Here is a 19,745-nt window from a genome sequence, read left to right on the forward strand (position 1 = left end):
CTAAATTATAGTACTTGCTGCAGTAAAAATCCCACAATAAGCCTACTTGTTGACCCTTTGTTAAAAAGTTCAAGGCAGTGCTATCTTACTTTGGAACATCCTTCAAAATATCTAAGTGCCACATACGCATCTGTTGCTATGTAAATAAGGCAAAGTGTTAAAGCACTGAAAGAATGGCTGAATAGCTATAGAAAAGAACACAAAACAATATCCGAGTTGCCTGTGTTTGCACACTTGCTAAGAAAAAGCTAGTTCTAACAAATCCACAATTGCCCCATTGTTGACTTGTCCAAATAAAAGTATTTTCGGCATTAATCTGCCAAATTGTCAGAAGAGTATCCTACTGAGCCACGTGCTGCATATGACGATTGATAGCCCACACACACATTCTGAAAATGGGTCGAAATAATTGTGGGTGATGCGTATAAATACGCCAATTAAAATCATAGAAGATACAGTACTTGAGTACAGTGTTCAACGGACGGAGCTAAAGATGCGATTCCAATTCATTCTGGCCTTTGGTCTTGTCGTCCTCGTCGCTTATGGTGGCACCTCAGGCACCACGGGCACCACAGGAACCACAGGCACCACAGGCACCACGGGCACCACTGGCACCAGCACCGGCACCACGGGCACAACGGGCACCACTGGGACCACTGGCACCACAGGCACTACAGGCACCACTGGCACCACTGGCACCACAGGCACCACAGGCACTACAGGCACCACCGGCACTCCCAGCTCGTCCACCACCAGCTCTGGCACCCCCAGCACTTCATCCTCGACCAGTCCTTCCACAACCTCCACTTCTCCAACTACCAGCTCCCCCTCTTCCAGCGACTCATCGTCCTCCGGCTCCAGCAGCAGCTCCTCGTCGGCCAAGCAGAGGCGCAGGGAGAGACGTCGCCGCGAGAGGCGTCGTGAGAGGCGCCAGGAGAGACGCCGGGTGAGGCGCCAGCGCCAGCGCCAGCAGAACCGCCGTGGCTAAGATGGGAAGCCCAGCTCATAAGACATTGTATCTGAAGGCAAATAAAACGATTATATGAAAACGAAACACTAGAAGTGTGAAAATCTTATATGAATGCTCTATAGACGGCAATTTTGTTTAGCATACTTTTAGACCCCTTTAGAGAAATGTTTTTAGCCCTCCACAGAATTTCAGTATGTACCATCAAACTTCCATAGCTTTCCAAGCTTTCTCGCCAAACTGGGCGTGGATCATCCAAACCAAAACACGAAGTTCTAATTCGTTACTTAATTAGTAATACAATACGGCGTTTTTGATTGGCTGGCTCAATGTATTCATAGCATATGTGCAAACACAGCTCATTGTTCTTCAAATAGATGAATATTAAGCCTTTTGCACAGTAAGCCTTATTTAAATAACCTTTAGAAGGAATAGAAAAAGATCAAGATGGCTCATTGTATCTACAAGAAGAATGAATTCTATATCAAAGAAAACTTAGCACTTACTCCCAATGAAAACTTCCTTTAGAAAATTAATTTCAAGTTCCACTACTTCGACCTGTAGGATTTTTCAGTACAGAAAATAGTGTAGCATCTTTCTCCTTTTCAAAGAGGAACCCAAATATTAAGTTTCTATGTCTGACTAACATTTTGGTCAAAATGTTTTCCGTTTCTCTCAAAAGTATCAACTCCCCACCATTACAGTGATAACTACGAATATTGCTTTTCTTTATGCATTTATTTCTTTTTGCCCATTTTATTGTTCGGTTTATCCCCAATATTGGCGCCTCCTGTTCGCACGCCTCTCCTGGCGTCTCTCCTGCTGCCTCTCCCAGCGAATCTCCTGGCGCCTCGCCTGACGCCTCTCCTGCCGCCTGAGCCGCCGGAGCCTGCGAAGCCTGCGCCTCAGCCTATCCACCTCCTCGCTGTCGGAGCTCGAGGAGGATTCAGTGGTGGATGTTGTGCTGGGGACAACCGGGGAAGCGGTCGTCGTCGTAGTCGTAGTCGTGGGCGAACCCGACGGGCTTGGTGACGGCGATGGCGACGGACTTGGAGATGGCGACGGGCTTGGAGATGGAGATGGCGATGGCGACGGCGACGGACTTGGAGGTGTAACGGCGTAGGCGGTTGCAACCAGGGCCAAAAGACCAAAGGCGATTACGAATGGGGAACGCATCTTCAGCTCAGCTTGTCACAAAATGGAGTACTGTGTAGATGGTAGTTTAAATCCGAGTATTTATAGGCAAGATCCACTTAATTCGCTTTAATTGCTGAATCTGTGTTTGCTTTGAATGTTTTACAGTACTCTTCGCATACTTCTCAAGACAAATAGATCAAATTCAACAAGAGGAATCTCTACAGTCGAGTTTCCCGACTATCTGATACCCGTTACTCAGCTAGTGGAAGTGCAGTGGAATAAATTTCAACACTGACAGTTTTTGGTTATTTGTGGGCGTTAGAGTGGGCGTGGCAACATGGGTCAACATGCGTTTATATCTCTGGAAACTGTGTGCCTAATCTTAACTCTCTAGCTTCCATAGTTCCTATTATAGCTATTATAGAATATAATATAAATAATATATAATATTATATAGTCGGAAATGCTTTCTTCTGCCTGTTACATACTTTGCAACAAACCTAGTATTCCCTTTCACTCTACGAGTAACGGGTATGATAAAAAGACGAGACAATCTTTTGTGTAAAAGCGAAAGCTGTAGAAGATGGCTGTGGAAAGTTCTAATTCGTTACTAAATAAACAATACGGATTTTTTGATTGGCTGTCTCAATGTATTCATAGCATATGTGCAAACACAGCCCATTGTTTATCAAATAGATAAATATGTTGTGCCTTTTGCACAGTAATCCATATTCAAACTTCCTATAGTAAGCATACACAATGATCTAGATCGCTTAAGATGACATGATGGCATGAAAAATTAATTCTAAATAAAAGAAAATCTAACATAAACTCCATGATCAGATGGCTTAGGATGACTTGGTGGTATGGAGAATTAATTCACAAGAAAAGAAAATCTAACATAAACTCCCAATGATCACTTACATTAGAGAATTGCTAAGCGATTAAGTTCGCGCTCCACTACTTCGTACTGAAGGACTATTCAGTAAAGAAAATTGTGGAGCATCTTTTTCCTTTTCAAAGACGGACCCAAATATTCAGTTTCTATATCTGACAAACAATTTGTCAAAATGTTTTTCGTGTCCTTTAGAAGAACCAAATCCCCACCAATACTGTGATAACTAAAATGATTGCTTTTTATATGCATTTATTTATCAATTTGACCCTTTCATTGTTCCAATTAACCACACCGACACTTTATCTGTTTATCCCCTACGATGGCGCCTTCCTTCCGCACGTTTCTCCGCGCGCTTTTCCTGTCTCTCCCGGCGAATCTCCTGGCGCCTCTCCTGGCGCCTCTCCTGACGCCTCAGCCGGCGGAGCCTGCGAAGCTTGCGCCTCAGCTTCTTCACCTCCTCGCTGTCGGAGCTCGAGGAGGAGTCAGTGGCACTCTCGGTGGGGGTGGGGACCGTCGTGGTTGTGGTAGTCGTCGTCGTGGTGGTGGTGGTAGTGGCCGAAGTCGAGTTGCTGGCCGTTGAAGTTGAATTAGAGGCACCATAGACGGTCGCCACGAGGACAGCAAGACCAAAGGCCAGGACGAAGTTGAATCTCATCTTGATGTCTTTCTGTTAAACAATGTACTCAAGTACTGACAGACTCCGGATCTAAGTGGGGTATTTATAGGGCTGAAAAGATTTTGTCTGAATCTGAAGCTAAGCGTGGTCTACATCTCAGCATCTGGCACGTGGCTCAGTGTTTTGCTGAAAAAGTCTGAAAAGGTGAACATGTTGTTCTTGTGAAGTTAAACATTGAAGCAGTTGTTGACTTTTGAAACAGTTTCCAAGCGTAGACAAAAACAAATATAGTGTTTGGATAAGAAGTGACTATAGAAAATGTTTATGAATAAAAGAATTGAGTAAAATAGAAACAATCAGTTCATATGTTAATGGAGAGAAAAGCTTATATAGCGGCCTTTCTTAATACAATATTTATTTATATAATTCTTATAATAAATAATTATTATAAAATACCATTGCTGCTTTACAGCGAATGTTCTATTATAAATGTCGTCTAAGTTAAGCGGCTTCTTCTAGGCCTGTGTTTGCACAACCGCTAAAAATAGCACGGCGCAAACAGTAGCTCCATTGCTAAAAAAACAACCAAAAAAAACATAGGAACTTTCCACATCCATTTCCAGACTTGTTCAACAACACCACATTTTAAGATCAAATGTATACCTCGCTCAGATTCAGATTTTGGAACAAACAGCTCCAGATAGACCCTATAAATACCCCACTTAGATCCGGAGTTTGTCAGTACTTGAGTACATTGTTTAACAGAAAGACATCAAGATGAGATTCAACTTCGTCCTGGCCTTTGGTCTTGCTGTCCTCGTGGCGACCGTCTATGGTGCCTCTAATTCAACTTCAACGGCCAGCAACTCGACTTCGGCCACTACCACCACCACCACGACGACGACTACCACAACCACGACGGTCCCCACCCCCACCGAGAGTGCCACTGACTCCTCCTCGAGCTCCGACAGCGAGGAGGTGAAGAAGCTGAGGCGCAAGCTTCGCAGGCTCCGCCGGCTGAGGCGTCAGGAGAGGCGCCAGGAGAGGCGCCAGGAGATTCGCCGGGAGAGACAGGAAAAGCGCGCGGAGAAACGTGCAGAAGGAAGGCGCCATCGTAGGGGATAAACAGATAAAGTGTCGGTGTGGTTAATTGGAACAATGAAAGGGTCAAATTAATAAATAAATAGATATAAAAAGCAAACATTTTAGTTATCACAGTATTGGTGGGGAGTTGGTACTTCTAAAATGGTGGTAATAGGCGAGTCGTCCGCTTAGTCTGTCGTGTCCGCGCTCAATTGTAATGACTTTAAGGCTCTACGAAGTTTCCTAACATTTATATTCTGATTAGGAAGTTTGTTGCAGAAATGAATTTCAAAAAGACCGCCAAACGGTGCTGCCAGATGGTCGAATGTCGTACGCTGCAAAGCTGATTTTCGTTCTTCAAAGGAAAGGTCATACTTACACCTCCACTTGCCACCAAAACAAAGGTTAGCCCGTAATTTAATCAAAATAAAATAGTAAATCAAAATGCCGGTGGATTGGTTCGGATATGTGTACGCAGCCACGGTTGCCGCCGGAGGCATCATGGGTTTCGCCAAGGCGGGTGAGTTGGCAGTCCCCGTACCACTGGTCATGTCGATTGTGCAACCTATGTGTGTATTCCAGGTTCCATTCCCTCGCTGGGTGCCGGTCTGGCCTTCGGAGCGCTGCTCGGCTATGGGGCCCACCTGAACTCCCAGGACTCGCCACGCCCCCTTCTGCAGCTAGGCACCTCCTTATTCCTGGCCGGCATGATGGGCGCCCGCTGGAACCGATCCGGAAAACTAATGCCCGCCGGCATGGTCTGCATGCTGTCCGTGGCCGCCTTGGTCAAGAATGTGGCCACCTACAATCGCTACCTACTGCCCACCCCCACAAAGGCCCCTTAAGCTGATTCCCCTGCCATGGATGCCCCTGCAAACATGCTGGACTTGCCAGGAGATTACCCTACCTTAACTTTTCATTCGTATTGAATAGGTTTTTTTTTTACTTTTTTGGTGAATGGATCTTTGGTAATGCGCTGTGTCACTTCTAAGATAGTGATAAGAAACTGTACTTGCTGCAAATATATTTTATCACATATGCTTTTAACTGAGGAAGTTTTTTTAGTCGGTTCTTCTGTTCGCAATGACCACAATGTCAAATTTCAAAGCATACTTTCAGGCAGCTTCTCCACTTCCCAGTTCGCTCGCATGTAATAAAGAAAATTACCATTTTGTAATTTCAAATCTTTTATGTATATTTATTCTTTAACTTAGTTTTTGTTTCTTTTGTGTGTGTGATAAATTTACAGTTTCATTTATTATAAGATGTTCAGTTAACTACAACTAAAACTTAGCTATTACATTTTGTTGCTGTATAAAAGGAGCATTAGGCTAGGTAAACGTAGAGTGATGAATTTCTTTAGAATTTAGGCTTCTAACAAATTTAATACGATAATGAAGTGAATAATTTGAGTTTTCTTGTAGGCAAAGTGCGGCAAGGTAGGTGTATTATTGATTCGCCACCTTTCTAGCATTTTCCCAACAGGAAACGATAAATATTTGTTAAGTAAAGAGTACAAATTAGATATGTTTATCACATTGGAAAGTGGGATTATTATTAAATTTCCTTTCGATTGATTTGTGGCTCAAAGAATAATTTAGGTTGTCTGCCGAAAGTGCATAGTGTGTAGATGAACTTTTTACAGAATTATATATGTACTATTTTACAACATTTTTTGCATTTTGCATTAAATTAGATTACATAATATATGCGTGTACTGAACATAACAACTTTGCTCGGCTGCTGCGTTGCACTCAGCAAACAGACAATATTTTTAAATTAGTTGCGGCTAGAACTAACAACAAATCAATAGGGTTTCGTACAGAGTATAATAGTAATAAATTCTAGCTAAAAACACTTTAAGCTGCAAACATTCCTTCCAATTTCGATGGCAGTGACGTCTGCGTGCCAGTTCCAAACGTTCCCCAATGCGGCTGCATTGCACTTTCACTAGAACGGAAACAGCTTCCAGTTAACCACTGTGGATGCCGGATGCGGAATGCGGGAACGGAACGAAAACGGAAGCGGGGAAGAAAGAGAGAAAAACGCAGGAAATTAGTGATTGTGGTAGAATACAATTCTCGTGGGGCGTGCAAGAATAATGGGCTAATTTGGGAGGTTTACTTCGTATGCAATAGATATATATATTTTTGCAGACGCCAGCCATTTTTAATTGTGTGGGTGGTTGTGTGGTATGTGCGTGTGTTCCATTCCATGCGTTTCCACTTGCCAAATTACTCTGTTTCACTCTTGCCATTTTGCTGTCTAATTATTTTGTTTTTAGTATGCAGAATGCGTTCTTGATTCCATGCCACTCTTGCAGATCAAATAGAATACTTAGGTGCTACAGTTAAAGATGTTCTGATATAGATAAAGTTTCGATCGGTTTTGCCTTCAAACAGTGTGTATGCATGTGTGGTGGTGTGAGAGAAAGAGCGTGTATGTTTGTATGCTGGTGTGTTTTGGTGTGTTTGCATGTTTCAATGCAAATTGGTTTCTAGTTCGATTTTATATTTTTTTTTTTAATGTATGGGGCGAGTGTTCTATGCAATTTGAAAAAAATAAACCGCGCAATTAGGGAAAGAATCAGCGATCGTCGAACTCGATTGATAGGTGGTATGAGAGAATTCTTCAAGCATGCTTTATGAGTTCTGCGGATGTGTGAATGCAAATGTCCTAACCGAGCAGTGCCCGCCTTTCGGAGGCAATGAATTCGTTTCGTTTCGAATCGGGGGTGGTCTGAAATGAAATTCTAGGTTACGCTTAGGGTCATGCCAAAGTAAGATTCAAGAACTACTGTTCGGAGCGCTTTCAGGGCGACTCCGTGCTACGGGATTAGGTATGATCGATGCAATGCCAGATGCCAAATGCTTAAAGTACGTGGGTAATCCATATTATAGCTATGTAAATGGACCGTTACGCATGAGTTTAGCACTTGCACTTCGATGCGCCGACCTTGACAACCAGGATTATGCATTTATTAGAGGCCAGGCAGCGTGGTAGATAATAATACTGCTATGACTATCGCGCATCCATGCTCTACGGTACTCTAGGCCAAAGCTTTAGACTACTAGGGGGAGTTAGGAACCCGACTTGAATGCTGGATTGGTTTTGGGCTTACCGCACGCAAGGATAACGAATCGGTAACGGTTTCGATTTCAGTTTCGGTTTCGGTATCGGTATCAATCGGTTTGAAATTGTGTGTGATGCGTGTTGCGTTGTATAGTGTGTGTGGTCTTGTTTTTGATGTTGGATGGGGAGCCTTCGGTTCTTTCGGATGTTTGGTTTCGGTTTGGTTTCGCAAGCAGCTTTATGTATCGGATCTGTGTTTCTTTCTGTCTGGCTAGCAGTAGGTAGAGTAGCTTATGCTAATTGGTATCAGGGTTGTCTGCCACATCCTCAGATCGTTTGCGTTTGCGTTTACATGACTCGTGTGCGGCGTATGAGTTTTTGTGTCTTGATTTTGGGTTTCTTGGCGCTCTCCGTGGTGCTCGACGCACTGCTACTGTTGTCCAACACCGCTGGCAGATTGTTTGTGGTGTCGCCAATGTAGTTTGTCGCATACTGCTGCTGCTGCTGCTGCTGGGACTGACTACTGCTGTTATTACTACTGCTACTACTAGTTTTGTATGCCTTAAGACTACTCCGATGGGGCGTACGTTTCAGAAAGTGGCTTCCATCGGTTTGCTGCTGCGCCAGCTGCTGCGCCTGTTGCTGCTGCTGCTGCACTTGCTGCGAATGCTGCTGCTGCTTGCTGCTTGTTGCGGAGCTGACGGATGACGACACGGAGGTGGCGGTGCTGCTGCTGCTTGTCGATCCACCGTCATGCAAGGCTTGCAGTTTTTTAAAGTACGCATCGAGAAATGATGATGTGGTTATCGGTTTGGCGTTGCTTGGTGTGGGTTTTGCTGATGTTGCCGATGTTGCTGGTGTTGCTGGTGTTGCTGGTGTTGCCGGTGTTGCTGATTTCTGCGCAGCACTTGTTGCTGCTGTGGGTGTTGTGGGGAACTTACGTTTTTGCCGCTCAATCGCTTCATTGCTCTGAATGCCGGCAGTCGCCTCGTTCTCCTCATCGGGCAGCCCATCCTGAAGTTGCTGCTGCACCTGCTGCTGTCTCTGGTTCTCTTCCTTGTTGCTCGGCGCCTGTGGTTTTGCCCCATTGCTGTTGCTGTTGGTGCTGCTGCTGCTGCTGCTGCTGGTTACACTATAATTTGTAAGGCGTTTTTGAACCAAGGGGATTTCGACTATCGACTGTTGTTGTTGTGACTGCTGTTGCTGTTGTTCTGGTTGCAATTTGGTAGCATGTTTTTGTGTCTGTAGCATGTGTAAATAGTATTCGATTTGTTTGCGTAGTTCGTGTGTATAGATTTGGAAAAGGTTCGGTGTTTGTGTGGTTGTTGTTGTTGGCCTGCGTGTTGATGTTGCTGCGGAATCAGCGTTGGTGTTGGTGCTGCTACTGCTGCTGCTGCTGACGCTGCTGCTGATGCGCGTCGTGACCAGCACGCCATTGTCCTGCACCCACTGTCGTTCGGGAAGGCTGCGATGCAGATAGCCAAAGGACTTGGACTTTGGCTTGGCGGTGCTTCTGGTGCTTGTGGTGCGCACAGTGGTTGTCGTCGTGGTTCTGGCGGTTGTTGTCGACTGCACAGCAGCGACGCCAGCTGCAGAGCTCTGCTCGACCTGGTTGTCCTCCTGCTCCTCGCTGCTAGTGTTGCCCTCATCCTGATCCTCAACACTCTCAGTCTCGTCCTCTTGGGACTCGGTCTCCTCACTACTACTCTCAATATCCTCAGTTGCATCTTTCTTGTTGTCGATTTTACTAATGTTGTTGTTGTGGTGGTTTGTTTGTTGTATTTTTGGGTGTTGGTATTGTTGTTGTACCGAATTGGTGTGTAAGGGTGTAAAAGTTTGTATATTAAAAATTTGCATTCTGAGTGTATTCGTGTACTTGGAACTCAATTATTATGTGTGTTTTTTTTTGTGTATTTTAGTAATAGGAGTACTCTTAGCTTACACAACAAAACTACTGGAAAACAGTCTTCTTCTAATTAAATTACCCATTCTACTATACTCACTTGTAGACTAAACGGTAGTTGTGTCCGTAATCGGGAATGATGTTCGAGGGCAGTGGTGTACAACGACCATCCAGGCAGTGCTGAAAGTTTTGGGTAAACAAAAATGATCGAATTTATATTATTTGTCCGCTCAAGAGAGAGAGTCCGTTTAAAAGAGTTGTCCGTTCAGCAAGCTGTCCGTTCAAGGGAACTTCTGGCGTGATAGCTCTCACATTACTTACATAACCATTTCCACAGGCCGATCCCTCGGCCGCTGGTCTGTAGGCAACACAGTAACCCGTTTGGGCGTCGAAGCAGAAGAGCTGGGCACACACTCGCTCGTCCTTGAAGCAGGCATACGTTCCCCGATCCCTGCGGCACTGGGCGTCCAGCGAGAGCAGTGTTCCCGGCAGCGATCTACCCAGGGCGCTGTCCTCATGTGGGGCGTTGTGCAGGCAGGTGGCCGTGTCTCCACTGAGAAGCAAAGCGGAGTCATTAATACCTTTCGAAACTGTACAGAAGCCAGTAGCTCACTTCAGGAAGTGGTGGAAGCTCTGCACCGTGCAGGCGGACCATCGGAAGCCTCGCTCCGTGTGACGCAGATCGGACATGATGTAGCCATCCTCCCAGCGACACCGCTGGGCGCCCGGTCCACCCAAGTAGCTGGGCGGCGGAGAACCGTCGTGCACCGCTCCCAACCTGTGAAACGAGCATGGGACGCATTATGATTGAGGGGCAAAATATGGTAATTGATTAATTGCACGCCGAATGATGTCAAACGGAAATGCGAACGGGTTTCAGTGACCAGTTTGCAGCGGCGGAAATTATTCATGTTTTTTATTTGACTTGGCGCCCAATGAAATCCGAATCGCTAAATAGTTTGGCTTTGCAGGGTAATAGTCCGTTTTTACGAGTACTCAACGAAAGTGAGTAGGTCACATGCGAGTATTGGAATGCAGATATTAATGTGATACTGTGATGGTAATCACATTCAAAGCAATTCAAGCATCACAAAAACACGGCTGCAAATGGATGGGGTCAAGTCAGGGGGCTACTCACAGGTGTCCCACTTCGTGGGCAGCCACGATGATGCCGCTGAAGCCGCCGGTGTCCTCGATGATGGCCACGCTGTTCACCTTCTCCAGTCGCTTGTTCACCACGCATGCGCCACCGACGTAAGCGAAGCCTTTTCCGAAAGAAAACACACGACCGAAATGAGGCAATTAGTTGGTTGTCTTACTCACTGGCATTTTCTTCTTTTCTTTATTATTTTTTTTGTTTTTTTTTCTTGTTTGCTTTTGTCCAACAGGAAGTTGACAATTTTTTCGCGTCGCCATCGCCATCGCCGTCGCCGTTGCAGTTATTAAATGAAAAATCTAATGTTTCGGTTTTCGCAACTGAGCAATTTGCTTGTGTTTTCACTTTCGAACATCGTATTAAAATATGTTTTTACATAATAACTGTAACCGCTGGGAGAAGCGGGTCGCTTAGTGGTTGTGCCTTGATGCGAGTTAGCAATTAGTTAGTAGGTGCATTTGAGTGTGTAAGTTTAGCCACAATTACCAACGCCGGATTATGGTGTGTCCACAGCCCATTAAAGTTAAATAGCTGTCTTAAGTGTTGAGTAGACCAGAGTTAGTAGGCCCAAAACCCTTCTTAAGTTATAAAGTTATCATTAAAGTTAACATTTGTATAGAACTCCTCACAATTTTCATCGACATTTTGGTAGCATACTTTACAGCCATTCTTCGTAAGACTTTAATTCTCCAGAGAGTTCTGAAACAGCCGTTGATCATGGATACTATGTACACGGAATGAGACAGATCGGAAGCAGCAGAAGAGACTGTACAATGCAAAGACAGGAGAAGATTCATTCTCCAATTGGAGATTCAGATGGGTTTTAGTGACCTGTACAGTTTGACAGGCATTGGTGGTACGGCGCATGCGCAGCCGCTTCCTGTTCTTGTTCTTTTCATGCCCACTGTACAAGGGGCGCGTGCGACACAAACAAAGACACATGGAAGATATAGATTGCCGATCGCGGAAAGAGAGAGGTGGACCAGCAGTAGACAGAGACGGAGACAGAGCGTGAGACAGACAGAGAGAGAGAGAGAGACAGAGACGTGCATGAAATTCAATTAAATTCGCTTGATTTGGTTGATGATGGAGCGACGCATTTTTGGGTTCGGCGGTGGCCGCCTTTAATGTTATTTATTTTTAGCGCGTTCGCTTAACTTCTGTGTTTTTGTCAGCCATTTCGTGTGGCTTTTTGCATTTATCTGTACAGATGTTGGCTAACAAATTGCCAGCTAGTTGGGTCTTTACCTGCGGTACCGCGATTACATTCACCATAAGCGGAGGTGCGACGGCACATATCGAGTCTGCGGGCGAAAATTGATCAGAAATGCGTAGAAATTTTAGATTCGTTGGCTTTCGGGGGTTTTCAGCGTCATTTAATCAATTATCTCCTCTCGGCTTTGATCGACAGTTGTTAGTTGTTAGTTCATAGTTGATAGTTTTTGTTGTCTCACTGCCAATTGGACCTGCCCAATTGGATTCGCGGAATTGCGCACCAATATTGCGGGCTGGCTGCACTTGTGGAGTCGAGAGCGGGAAAAGAGGCGAAAGAATCCTACCTTCGGAGCTCCGAAGTCTAAGATAAACTACTGTAGCTAATGTAATCATTTCAAGTTCAGCGGATTGGGTGGGGTTATGGTTTCCATAGGGAGTATCCACTAATTTAGGCGCATGAACCACTATTAAGTACCAAGTCTTGATGTAAATGTTCGCTTCAACCAATGAGACCTTAAAGCAGATACAAATTACTTAATAAATCAACCGGTTTTATGCCTTATGGACCGATCCGCTACTCAAATTAGTTTAACGCTTTGCGATTTAGTTTTTCCTTCGCCTAAATGCTGTAGATTTTGTGTGTTTTATTGTGAGTATGTGTGTCGTGTCATTGTGGTAGTATCGCTTATAAGACCCACACGCAGTTTTAGTCAACTTTACTGGGGTTTTCAGGTGTTTCTTGTGGCTCTAGAGGTGCAAACCAAAAACTGACTAAACTATGTTAAACACCCGCAATGACATTTGTTCTGGTTGTGTTTCTGTGTATCAGTGATTTTTGTGTTTCAGTGTTTCTGTGTATCAGTGTTTCTGTGTTTCTATGTTCTATGTGTAATGCATGAGTGTTGTGGGGTAAATCTAGTTGTTTGGAATTTCTTTGAAATCTTTTTACCCGCTGTGCCCTTGGTGCAACGACCTCCTTTACGCCTGCGACACATATCATACCTAGACACGAGTAGACATTGTAAATAAGTGTAATTCTTGGGGATCTTTGGTAAAGTGGATAGGTTTATAGGGGTAAGACAGAGGAAAACGCGCGTAGAGAAATCAGCTGTCGTTTCTGCAAAGAGAATTCAATTCAGGCCCCACTTCGAAGCCCACTCACTTGGTAATGGCCACGGCAATGTCGTAGACCGGAAGTCGGCGTTCCCGGAACAGATACTTTCCCATGTCCGTGAGAGCGGCGGCCGAATCAATGGCATCCCGACCCACTCGGTTGCGCTCCAGATAGGGAGTGGCATCGCGACCCTGAAATGTAAATGAGTAAAGTACAAGTTAGAACAACTGATTTGTATATGAGAGTGCCAAGGGAGCTAATGCTGCATAAACCTTAAGTATTTGAAACTTGACAGTTGTGTGGCAAGCGACTGTCTGCCTGGTACCCATCCCATGATATTTGCAGATATTACCCATTAAAGTGAATACTTGAAGCTGACATTTATGGCTCGTAAAAGCCCAAATGAACCCGGTGACCCACATTAGAATACAGTAGGCAAGTGCCCAATTGCAAAATGTTCGACGAAATCGCCCAAGGAAGCCACCAGTGCGGTGATGCAACTGATTTGGCATTTGACTGGATGAGATGTAGCGAATGAAAAGAGCGCCGAGTGAAATATTTATGGCCCATTCGGCGGTGAAAATGAAACTGGAAACCCAACTCGAAACGGAAATCAAGTGAACGTGAAAAACGTGCTGCCAAAGTCGAGCCTGGCGATAAGCAATGCCAATGCAGTAGAAGATCATCATTAGTTGCACTTAAACAAGAGTTGTGGGATTTTGCAAGGGAAAGAGTTCGGAAAACAAAAGAAATCTGATAAAGTGTTTCTTAAGGAAAGCAGTTAACAGAGTACTTTTATTGGTGATACCAAAAGCCTCTTTTTACATTTGAATAATTTCCCAAGCAATCGTTTTATTTAGCAGTGTAGATGCTTATCCAGCCGGGCAAAGTCAAAGTCGTGTGGGCTTCCTTTGGAAATTCGTCGTTTTTGACTGTTAGGCTGCCCCAGTGGACAAAAACCAGTTGCAATTGTGCGTTGCATAATTGGAGCTGCAGTGGCAGTTGCAGTTGCAGTTGCAGTGGCCATTTCATCAGCTGTGTGCATCCGAGGGCAGCTCCAGCAGCCGTGAAACCAGGTAAATCCACGGTACGTAAGCAGTCATGTCGTGACCGAAGGGGCGTTTAGATTTACCGAAGTGACAGGTACATAAATTAAAATAACACAATTGTCAATCACTTTGAGCCCTAGGCAAATCAATATGAATATGTTAATACTAATTCCGCTTTAAGGCTAATCTGTTCGCCCGAACCAGTTGCATTTCCACTTCCAGTTACCAGCGGCGGTGCAGGTGATAAAACCAAAGTTAGGTGACAATCCGCACTGGGTTGACACATTTGATTTGCAGCCATTTGCCAGCTGGAAACAATCTCGCAGATACTCCGTCTTTCAGCTGGCTAAGCCAAACCATGCCAAGCTAAGCCAAAACCAAAACGAAGTCGAAGTCGAAGTCAAAGTCTTTTGATAAATTACCAACTAGTCGGAGAGACAGCAGATGTCTAGGAAATGAACACGGTCTGACAAAGTGATCTAAGATCGCACAAGCACCGCAGTTTTGAAATCTGTATATATTGCCAAAGGAGCTGCGAAACGTATCCGCTCGATTGGGTGTATCTGTATCTGAAAGTGATTCTAAAGCCGATGAGAATCCATAAGCTACAGCACTCAAACTCCATCCACTCCCGTCAGATTTCTCGGACGTTCCGACACTTGGATCACTTTAAAGTGCGGGCACGTCGTTCTCCCGAAAGAAGCAACAGCTCGAATTGAATTGAATTTTGTGTTGTTTTGCTTTTTTGGTAATTTTCGACAGACAAAACTATCAAGAATTTTAAATGCTTCGATTGTGGCCTTGTGGCCAAGTGGGAAAGGCACTGGCACTGGCTTAGATTGGAATCCACGAAATTACAAATAATTGTTGTGGAATTGCACTTTGAGTGGTTTATTAGAGCAGTCTCTGTCTGGTGTGAAGATGCTTCACTCGAGTTGTTTGCTTATGAGCTTGATTGGAGTTGTAACTGCTTCACAGACGCAAAGCAATAGCAATCGTGGATTCACTTCATAATTGAGCAAATATTAGCACTGATAAGCTGTAATTTCAGTTTCTGTGTCGTAACTTGGCTAACCGTTTCCTTAACTATTAGTTTAGCTGCTCAGATCTCCAGATTCGCGATAAGCGACCCAGTCACATGGCATGGGAAAGACAAACCCTCGGACTTTGGAGTAGACCACCAGCGGATAGACGACAGCCAGGCGAATGTAGGGGAATGTGTCTCCCGGTGCTGGCAGTCCCGCGGAACCACTGGACCATGGATGACCTGGCACATCTTTGATTACCGATTGCACAATTGAAGTGGTTGCCCCGGCGAGTGGAGGCAGAAAACAAACACAAACATTTGTCAAATAATCGGACTCGGGCACAAAAAAGCGAAATATTATCAAAGAAACTGTCAGTAGGACCTAAAAATGTAACCGAGCCACTAAAACCGGGACCGGTTTGCCTTTCGCCCAAAAAAACTGAAAATAAACCAAAGTCTCGCGACTGTTTTGCAATGGCCTTTTGTGCGTAATTAAAACCAAAATGTTATATTTTAATTTAATTTTTCGGCCGCAACCGGTGCCCGGTATTCCAGCTCCTTTCCCTGGGCGGCGCATATAAATCTTGCGGCGGCATAAAGCAACTGTCAATGCAACTGCCCGTAATTTCTAGCATTTCGCAAGGCCCCCTAAACTGCTTAACGGGGTGGTGGTGGTGCTGGACAGCCCACGCCCACTTAGCCACACACACACACCCAGACTTGGGCAGAAAGAGGTGTAGCCACCGCCCATCCGCCCCCTCCAATGACATATAGTAGTACGCGGCGACTTTCGGCGCCCACACAGCGGATAAATCGCACTGGGCGACAGGCGGCCGATCGGGCACCACCCACGGAGAGACAGGCTTTTGGGTCAAGATATGGGATATGGGACATGGGACATGCAACTTGGGGGACACTTTTCCTTTCCCAATACCCTGCAATGGGGCATGGCGAACAGGCGATGCACCATGCCAAAGAAATACTCCCTAACTCTGTTGATTAAAAGTGCTATACAGTTTACTATTAAAGCCACTTCCCGTAAGGGTGTTGAAATGCCCCTCGATTGGCGGCGAGTTTTCCGGCTTTTCCAACAGCACCCCCGGCCAATATTTATTTGTTTGCCTAGCCGCACGTTTCCATTTGCATTAATGCAATTTATGTTTGTCTGGCACTTGCATTTCTGGCTACCGGCACTCTATATACCATCGGCTTATATGGCTGGGGATGTGGATAAGGTTTTGGTTGTGGATGGGGATATGGGAGCAGTGGCTCTGGGAGTACGAGAAATGTGCCCTGGGGGCAACACCTGGCCTGCTGAACTGCTGGACGGCTGGCCAGCCCTATCCCGAACTTTGGGAGTGCGGCGTCGTTAGGCGCGGAATTCGTTATGACAACTTGCAAATATGAGATCTGACTGGCAAAAGGCAGCGAGGCACCGGAGCACTTGGGTGTGTCGTTGTGGATTATTTGGCATTTCTGTGGCACTTTAGATAGAGACGCCGAGATAAGAGTCGAGTGGAGAATGTCGATTGGGATACCCCGTTTCGCGGGCAGCAGAATTCTGGACAGGAATGGACTGCCACTCGACTCTTTCTTTGGCTCTAGTCAAGCGGATCGATTAATCAAATGGGTGGAATTCCTGGGCTGATAGCGCGGCGCAGGTGATCATAACAAGTCATAGATATGGATTTATAAAGCCAACACTATATATCAGATCAGATCAACTGCGATCGGATCGGAATTGGCGTGGGGGTAGTCTAAGTCGGCTACCGACTTGACTTGAACTTTTATCTGTGACATTTAATTAACATTTTAATTAATTGCAGGCAACTTTCCGTTAGAAGTTAAACAACCTGCCCCTTTTGTCTTCCCTCCCCCCTTCGCCAACGATTTCTTATTTTTTTTTATATTTTTGCTACAAGTGTCGAACGCATTGGCGCTGCGCTTGCGCCACATACATATTTCAATGCGGCCACGTTGCGTATGCGCAATTTATTAGGTGCGTATCGTGTGGCGAACATGGAGAAATATGCCAGAGCTCGACGTGCTGTTACTTAGTATTAAGTTTCGCAGGGGGACTTAATGCTCCAGCTAGACATAATGTTCGTTTTATTGGAGCTAATTTATTGCCACCAGCATTTAATTACCTCGAAATATGGCTTTAAACTTTATAAGCGTAATTTTAGATAGGACGGAATAGTTTTGCCAACGAATCTACCCTTTTCCACCCATTCATACTAAAAAACCATTTAATATTCAACTGGCAAAATGTAATTTGAGCGCTGGCCACTCGATTAGAATTTTTGATTTAGCCAAGTTTCGCATTTCGCGTTTAAAAGTAACTGGGTTGGCACTCGATCAGCGCTCATTGTTCTGCCCCTGCGGAATAGAAAAAAAAGTAAAATATGCTTTTAACCAGGCTAGTAGCGCATTTGCAGTTTCTAACGCCTTCGGACCTCAATCGCAGTAGTCTGAGTTACGCAGTTTATGGCTTATTAATGTGGCGGCGTTTTGTTGTCATTTTGTTGCGGCTTATTTATTTGGTTTATTTGTTTGGGCTTCGAGTTAGAATCAATTAATTGAACAACTCTCCGAAGTTGGGGCCTAAGTAATTCTCTTAGTTATTTGTCAATGGGTGATTAATTTATGTGACTGTTGATTTCGTGCTTGGGCTGGCTTTTTGTTCTATCAAATAAACGATTGGCTTTCGGTGTTTTGTTGCTGGCATTGGGGTCAAGTTTCTTGGGTTTTCCAAAGCGCACCTCGCACTCATATTTTTAAGTTTAGCACGTAAAGTGATCGGCACGAGCTCCTGTTGGCCAAACAATCTACTTGGCCAATCTCTTCCGATAAAATGACTCAAAAATCCAATAAATTCGATCGGATTACCTGTTTCTGCATTGCGTCGACTTATCGGATATGTGTATCCAATAATTTGTTGCCCAATCCAAATTCTGAGTAATTACCCGACTTCCACTACTCCACTTCTGGTGGCCACATTAATTATCGTGGCAAAAAGTGGAAAATGCTTAGCGACGGATGCTATATGTTAAGATACTAAGTACCTGTATCCACCAGATACGCACTTTGCATTTACCACCTATGTGTGTTGGTGTGTGTTGGTGTGTGTGGGGGGCATAGAAGAGGAAGTCATGTGTGTGTGAAATTGGGCAAAGAGGAAAATAAAACATGCCAGCCGAAAAAATCTGATCTGAACTAGCTGCCGACTGCGACGGCGACTGCGACTGCAGTTAGCGTGGCCCATTAGATTATGTAACCACGGCCAACACGCAGTTGCAGCAGGCGCTGTTGCATTATTTATGCGCTCTGAAAATGATTTTTTAGTTTAGTTTTAGTTTTTGCGGAGCCAGAAAGGCAGACAGCCAGAGAAGCAAAGTTACAGGCACAGGCAATTGACGTACTTAGGGTAACCCGTCGACATCGGTGTCTCCTCGATATGCGGAGTTGTCGTGTGGGCAGCCAGCTCGATGCAACTGCAATTGCAACTGCAACTGCAACTGCTGCAGGTGAACCACTCTGTTCCCCCACTCGCTGTGCCAATTTTCCACTTTCTTGGCCCACTCTCTACGCTCTCCACTCTCTTGGCCAACTACAAATGGCTTCCTGAAGCAGCGCCAATCTGATTTGTGTGAGAAAGTCTGGCCGAAAGTCTGGCTGAAAGTCTGGCTGAAAGTCTGAGTATTCGAGTATTGAGACGGGTCGAGACGAGACACAAAGCCACGATGCTATAATGTTGTCAAAGTGTTTTATGGTCTTCGCTTATGCAATCAAATTAGTTGAATGTTGATAAGTGAAAGATGTTAGCAGACATCAAAGAGCTCGCTCACGACGCCACAGCGCGCTGTAATAGGAAATTAAAGCCATATTTTTATGGCCATTAGTCATATTTCCCTAGACACTTCTAATATACTGAGCTTCTGCCACGTGCTGCTCAGATTTATGACTTAAGCCAGCTTTGTGTGGTTTTTATGACACATACGATAATCTTGATCCAGCTTGAAATGGGCTTTAAAAACGATTTAGCCACCTCAAAGCAGTTTAACCCAATTAAAAATGCTTGACACCGATTCCACTACTTAAAAAGCCATTTCAGGAAATCTTAATAGTGCCAGAAGGTTAGATCCAATTCAATTTTTTTTGGCCAACTCGGTTCGCGTGCCCATAACGAATTTTCGTCGCTAATTTCTAGAAAAACATTCAGTTCAGTCAGTTCCACAAAACACAGAGCACGAGTAAAAAACTTGTTAAAATTTGCTGGCCTGGCTTTCTGCTTTTTTGTGTGCTATGGCCAAGCAAATAACCAAATTGATTGTTCACATTTTTTCTAGCGAATCGCACGAAGCGCATGCGTTGCATGTTTCTTCAGCCTGTTTTTTTGCCACATTTTGCTGCCACATTCCCAGATCGTGACAGTTCATTCGGAGTTGGGTCCAGGTCCAGTTTACTGGGCTAGCTGGGGGCTACTTGGGCTCCGAAGGAGAGCTGCC

At 44.9% G+C, this 19,745-nt stretch overlaps 6 protein-coding genes across 14 annotated transcripts in view; 3 read left to right on the forward strand and 3 right to left on the reverse strand.

The window, feature by feature from the left end:
• Window positions 1–446: 446 nt before the first annotated feature.
• Window positions 447–1,054, forward strand: LOC6531884 (cell wall protein DAN4). The gene has a single exon (XM_002092635.4). The coding sequence runs from the start codon at window positions 494–496 to the stop codon at window positions 986–988; it is 495 nt and encodes a 164-aa protein (XP_002092671.1). The 5' UTR covers window positions 447–493; the 3' UTR covers window positions 989–1,054.
• A 632-nt stretch (window positions 1,055–1,686) lies between these two features.
• Window positions 1,687–2,185, reverse strand: LOC6531885 (early nodulin-20). Its single transcript, XM_039372634.2, has one exon. It carries the CDS (start codon window positions 2,141–2,143, stop codon window positions 1,736–1,738), a length of 408 nt encoding a protein of 135 aa, XP_039228568.1. The 5' UTR covers window positions 2,144–2,185; the 3' UTR covers window positions 1,687–1,735.
• Window positions 2,186–3,309: 1,124 nt separating this feature from the next.
• LOC122319559 (merozoite surface antigen 2-like) lies at window positions 3,310–3,657 on the reverse strand. The gene has a single exon (XM_043206967.1). The coding sequence runs from the start codon at window positions 3,655–3,657 to the stop codon at window positions 3,310–3,312; it is 348 nt and encodes a 115-aa protein (XP_043062902.1).
• Window positions 3,658–4,395: 738 nt separating this feature from the next.
• LOC122319560 (merozoite surface antigen 2-like) lies at window positions 4,396–4,743 on the forward strand. The gene has a single exon (XM_043206968.1). The coding sequence runs from the start codon at window positions 4,396–4,398 to the stop codon at window positions 4,741–4,743; it is 348 nt and encodes a 115-aa protein (XP_043062903.1).
• A 317-nt stretch (window positions 4,744–5,060) lies between these two features.
• On the forward strand, window positions 5,061–5,748 carry LOC6531888 (transmembrane protein 14 homolog). The gene is made up of 2 exons (XM_002092639.4): window positions 5,061–5,221; window positions 5,284–5,748. The coding sequence occupies exons 1-2, from the start codon at window positions 5,146–5,148 to the stop codon at window positions 5,544–5,546; spliced, it is 339 nt and encodes a 112-aa protein (XP_002092675.1). The 5' UTR covers window positions 5,061–5,145; the 3' UTR covers window positions 5,547–5,748.
• A 177-nt stretch (window positions 5,749–5,925) lies between these two features.
• The window catches only part of LOC6531889 (venom metalloproteinase 3), a 51,726-nt gene continuing 37,906 nt past the window's right edge, over window positions 5,926–19,745 (reverse strand). Inside the window, exons 8-15 of one of the 9 annotated variants that reach the window (XM_002092640.4) lie at window positions 13,210–13,352; window positions 12,081–12,136; window positions 10,815–10,941; window positions 10,290–10,454; window positions 9,998–10,229; window positions 9,777–9,856; window positions 7,823–9,520; window positions 5,926–6,680 (exon numbers count right to left, since the gene is read on the reverse strand). In XM_002092640.4, coding sequence (XP_002092676.3) covers window positions 8,122–9,520; window positions 9,777–9,856; window positions 9,998–10,229; window positions 10,290–10,454; window positions 10,815–10,941; window positions 12,081–12,136; window positions 13,210–13,352 — 2,202 coding nt within the window. In that variant the 3' untranslated portion in view covers window positions 5,926–6,680; window positions 7,823–8,121. Of the gene's footprint in view, window positions 6,681–7,822; window positions 9,521–9,776; window positions 9,857–9,997; window positions 10,230–10,289; window positions 10,455–10,814; window positions 10,942–12,080; window positions 12,137–12,996; window positions 13,050–13,209; window positions 13,353–19,745 lie in introns of all 9 variants that reach the window. The other 8 variants (XM_039371898.2, XM_039371904.1, XM_039371903.1 and 5 more) reach the window with 8 other exon arrangements.

This window comes from Drosophila yakuba, chromosome 2R (genome assembly GCF_016746365.2).
Source record: "Drosophila yakuba strain Tai18E2 chromosome 2R, Prin_Dyak_Tai18E2_2.1, whole genome shotgun sequence".
NCBI classification, from domain to species: domain Eukaryota; kingdom Metazoa; phylum Arthropoda; class Insecta; order Diptera; family Drosophilidae; genus Drosophila; species Drosophila yakuba.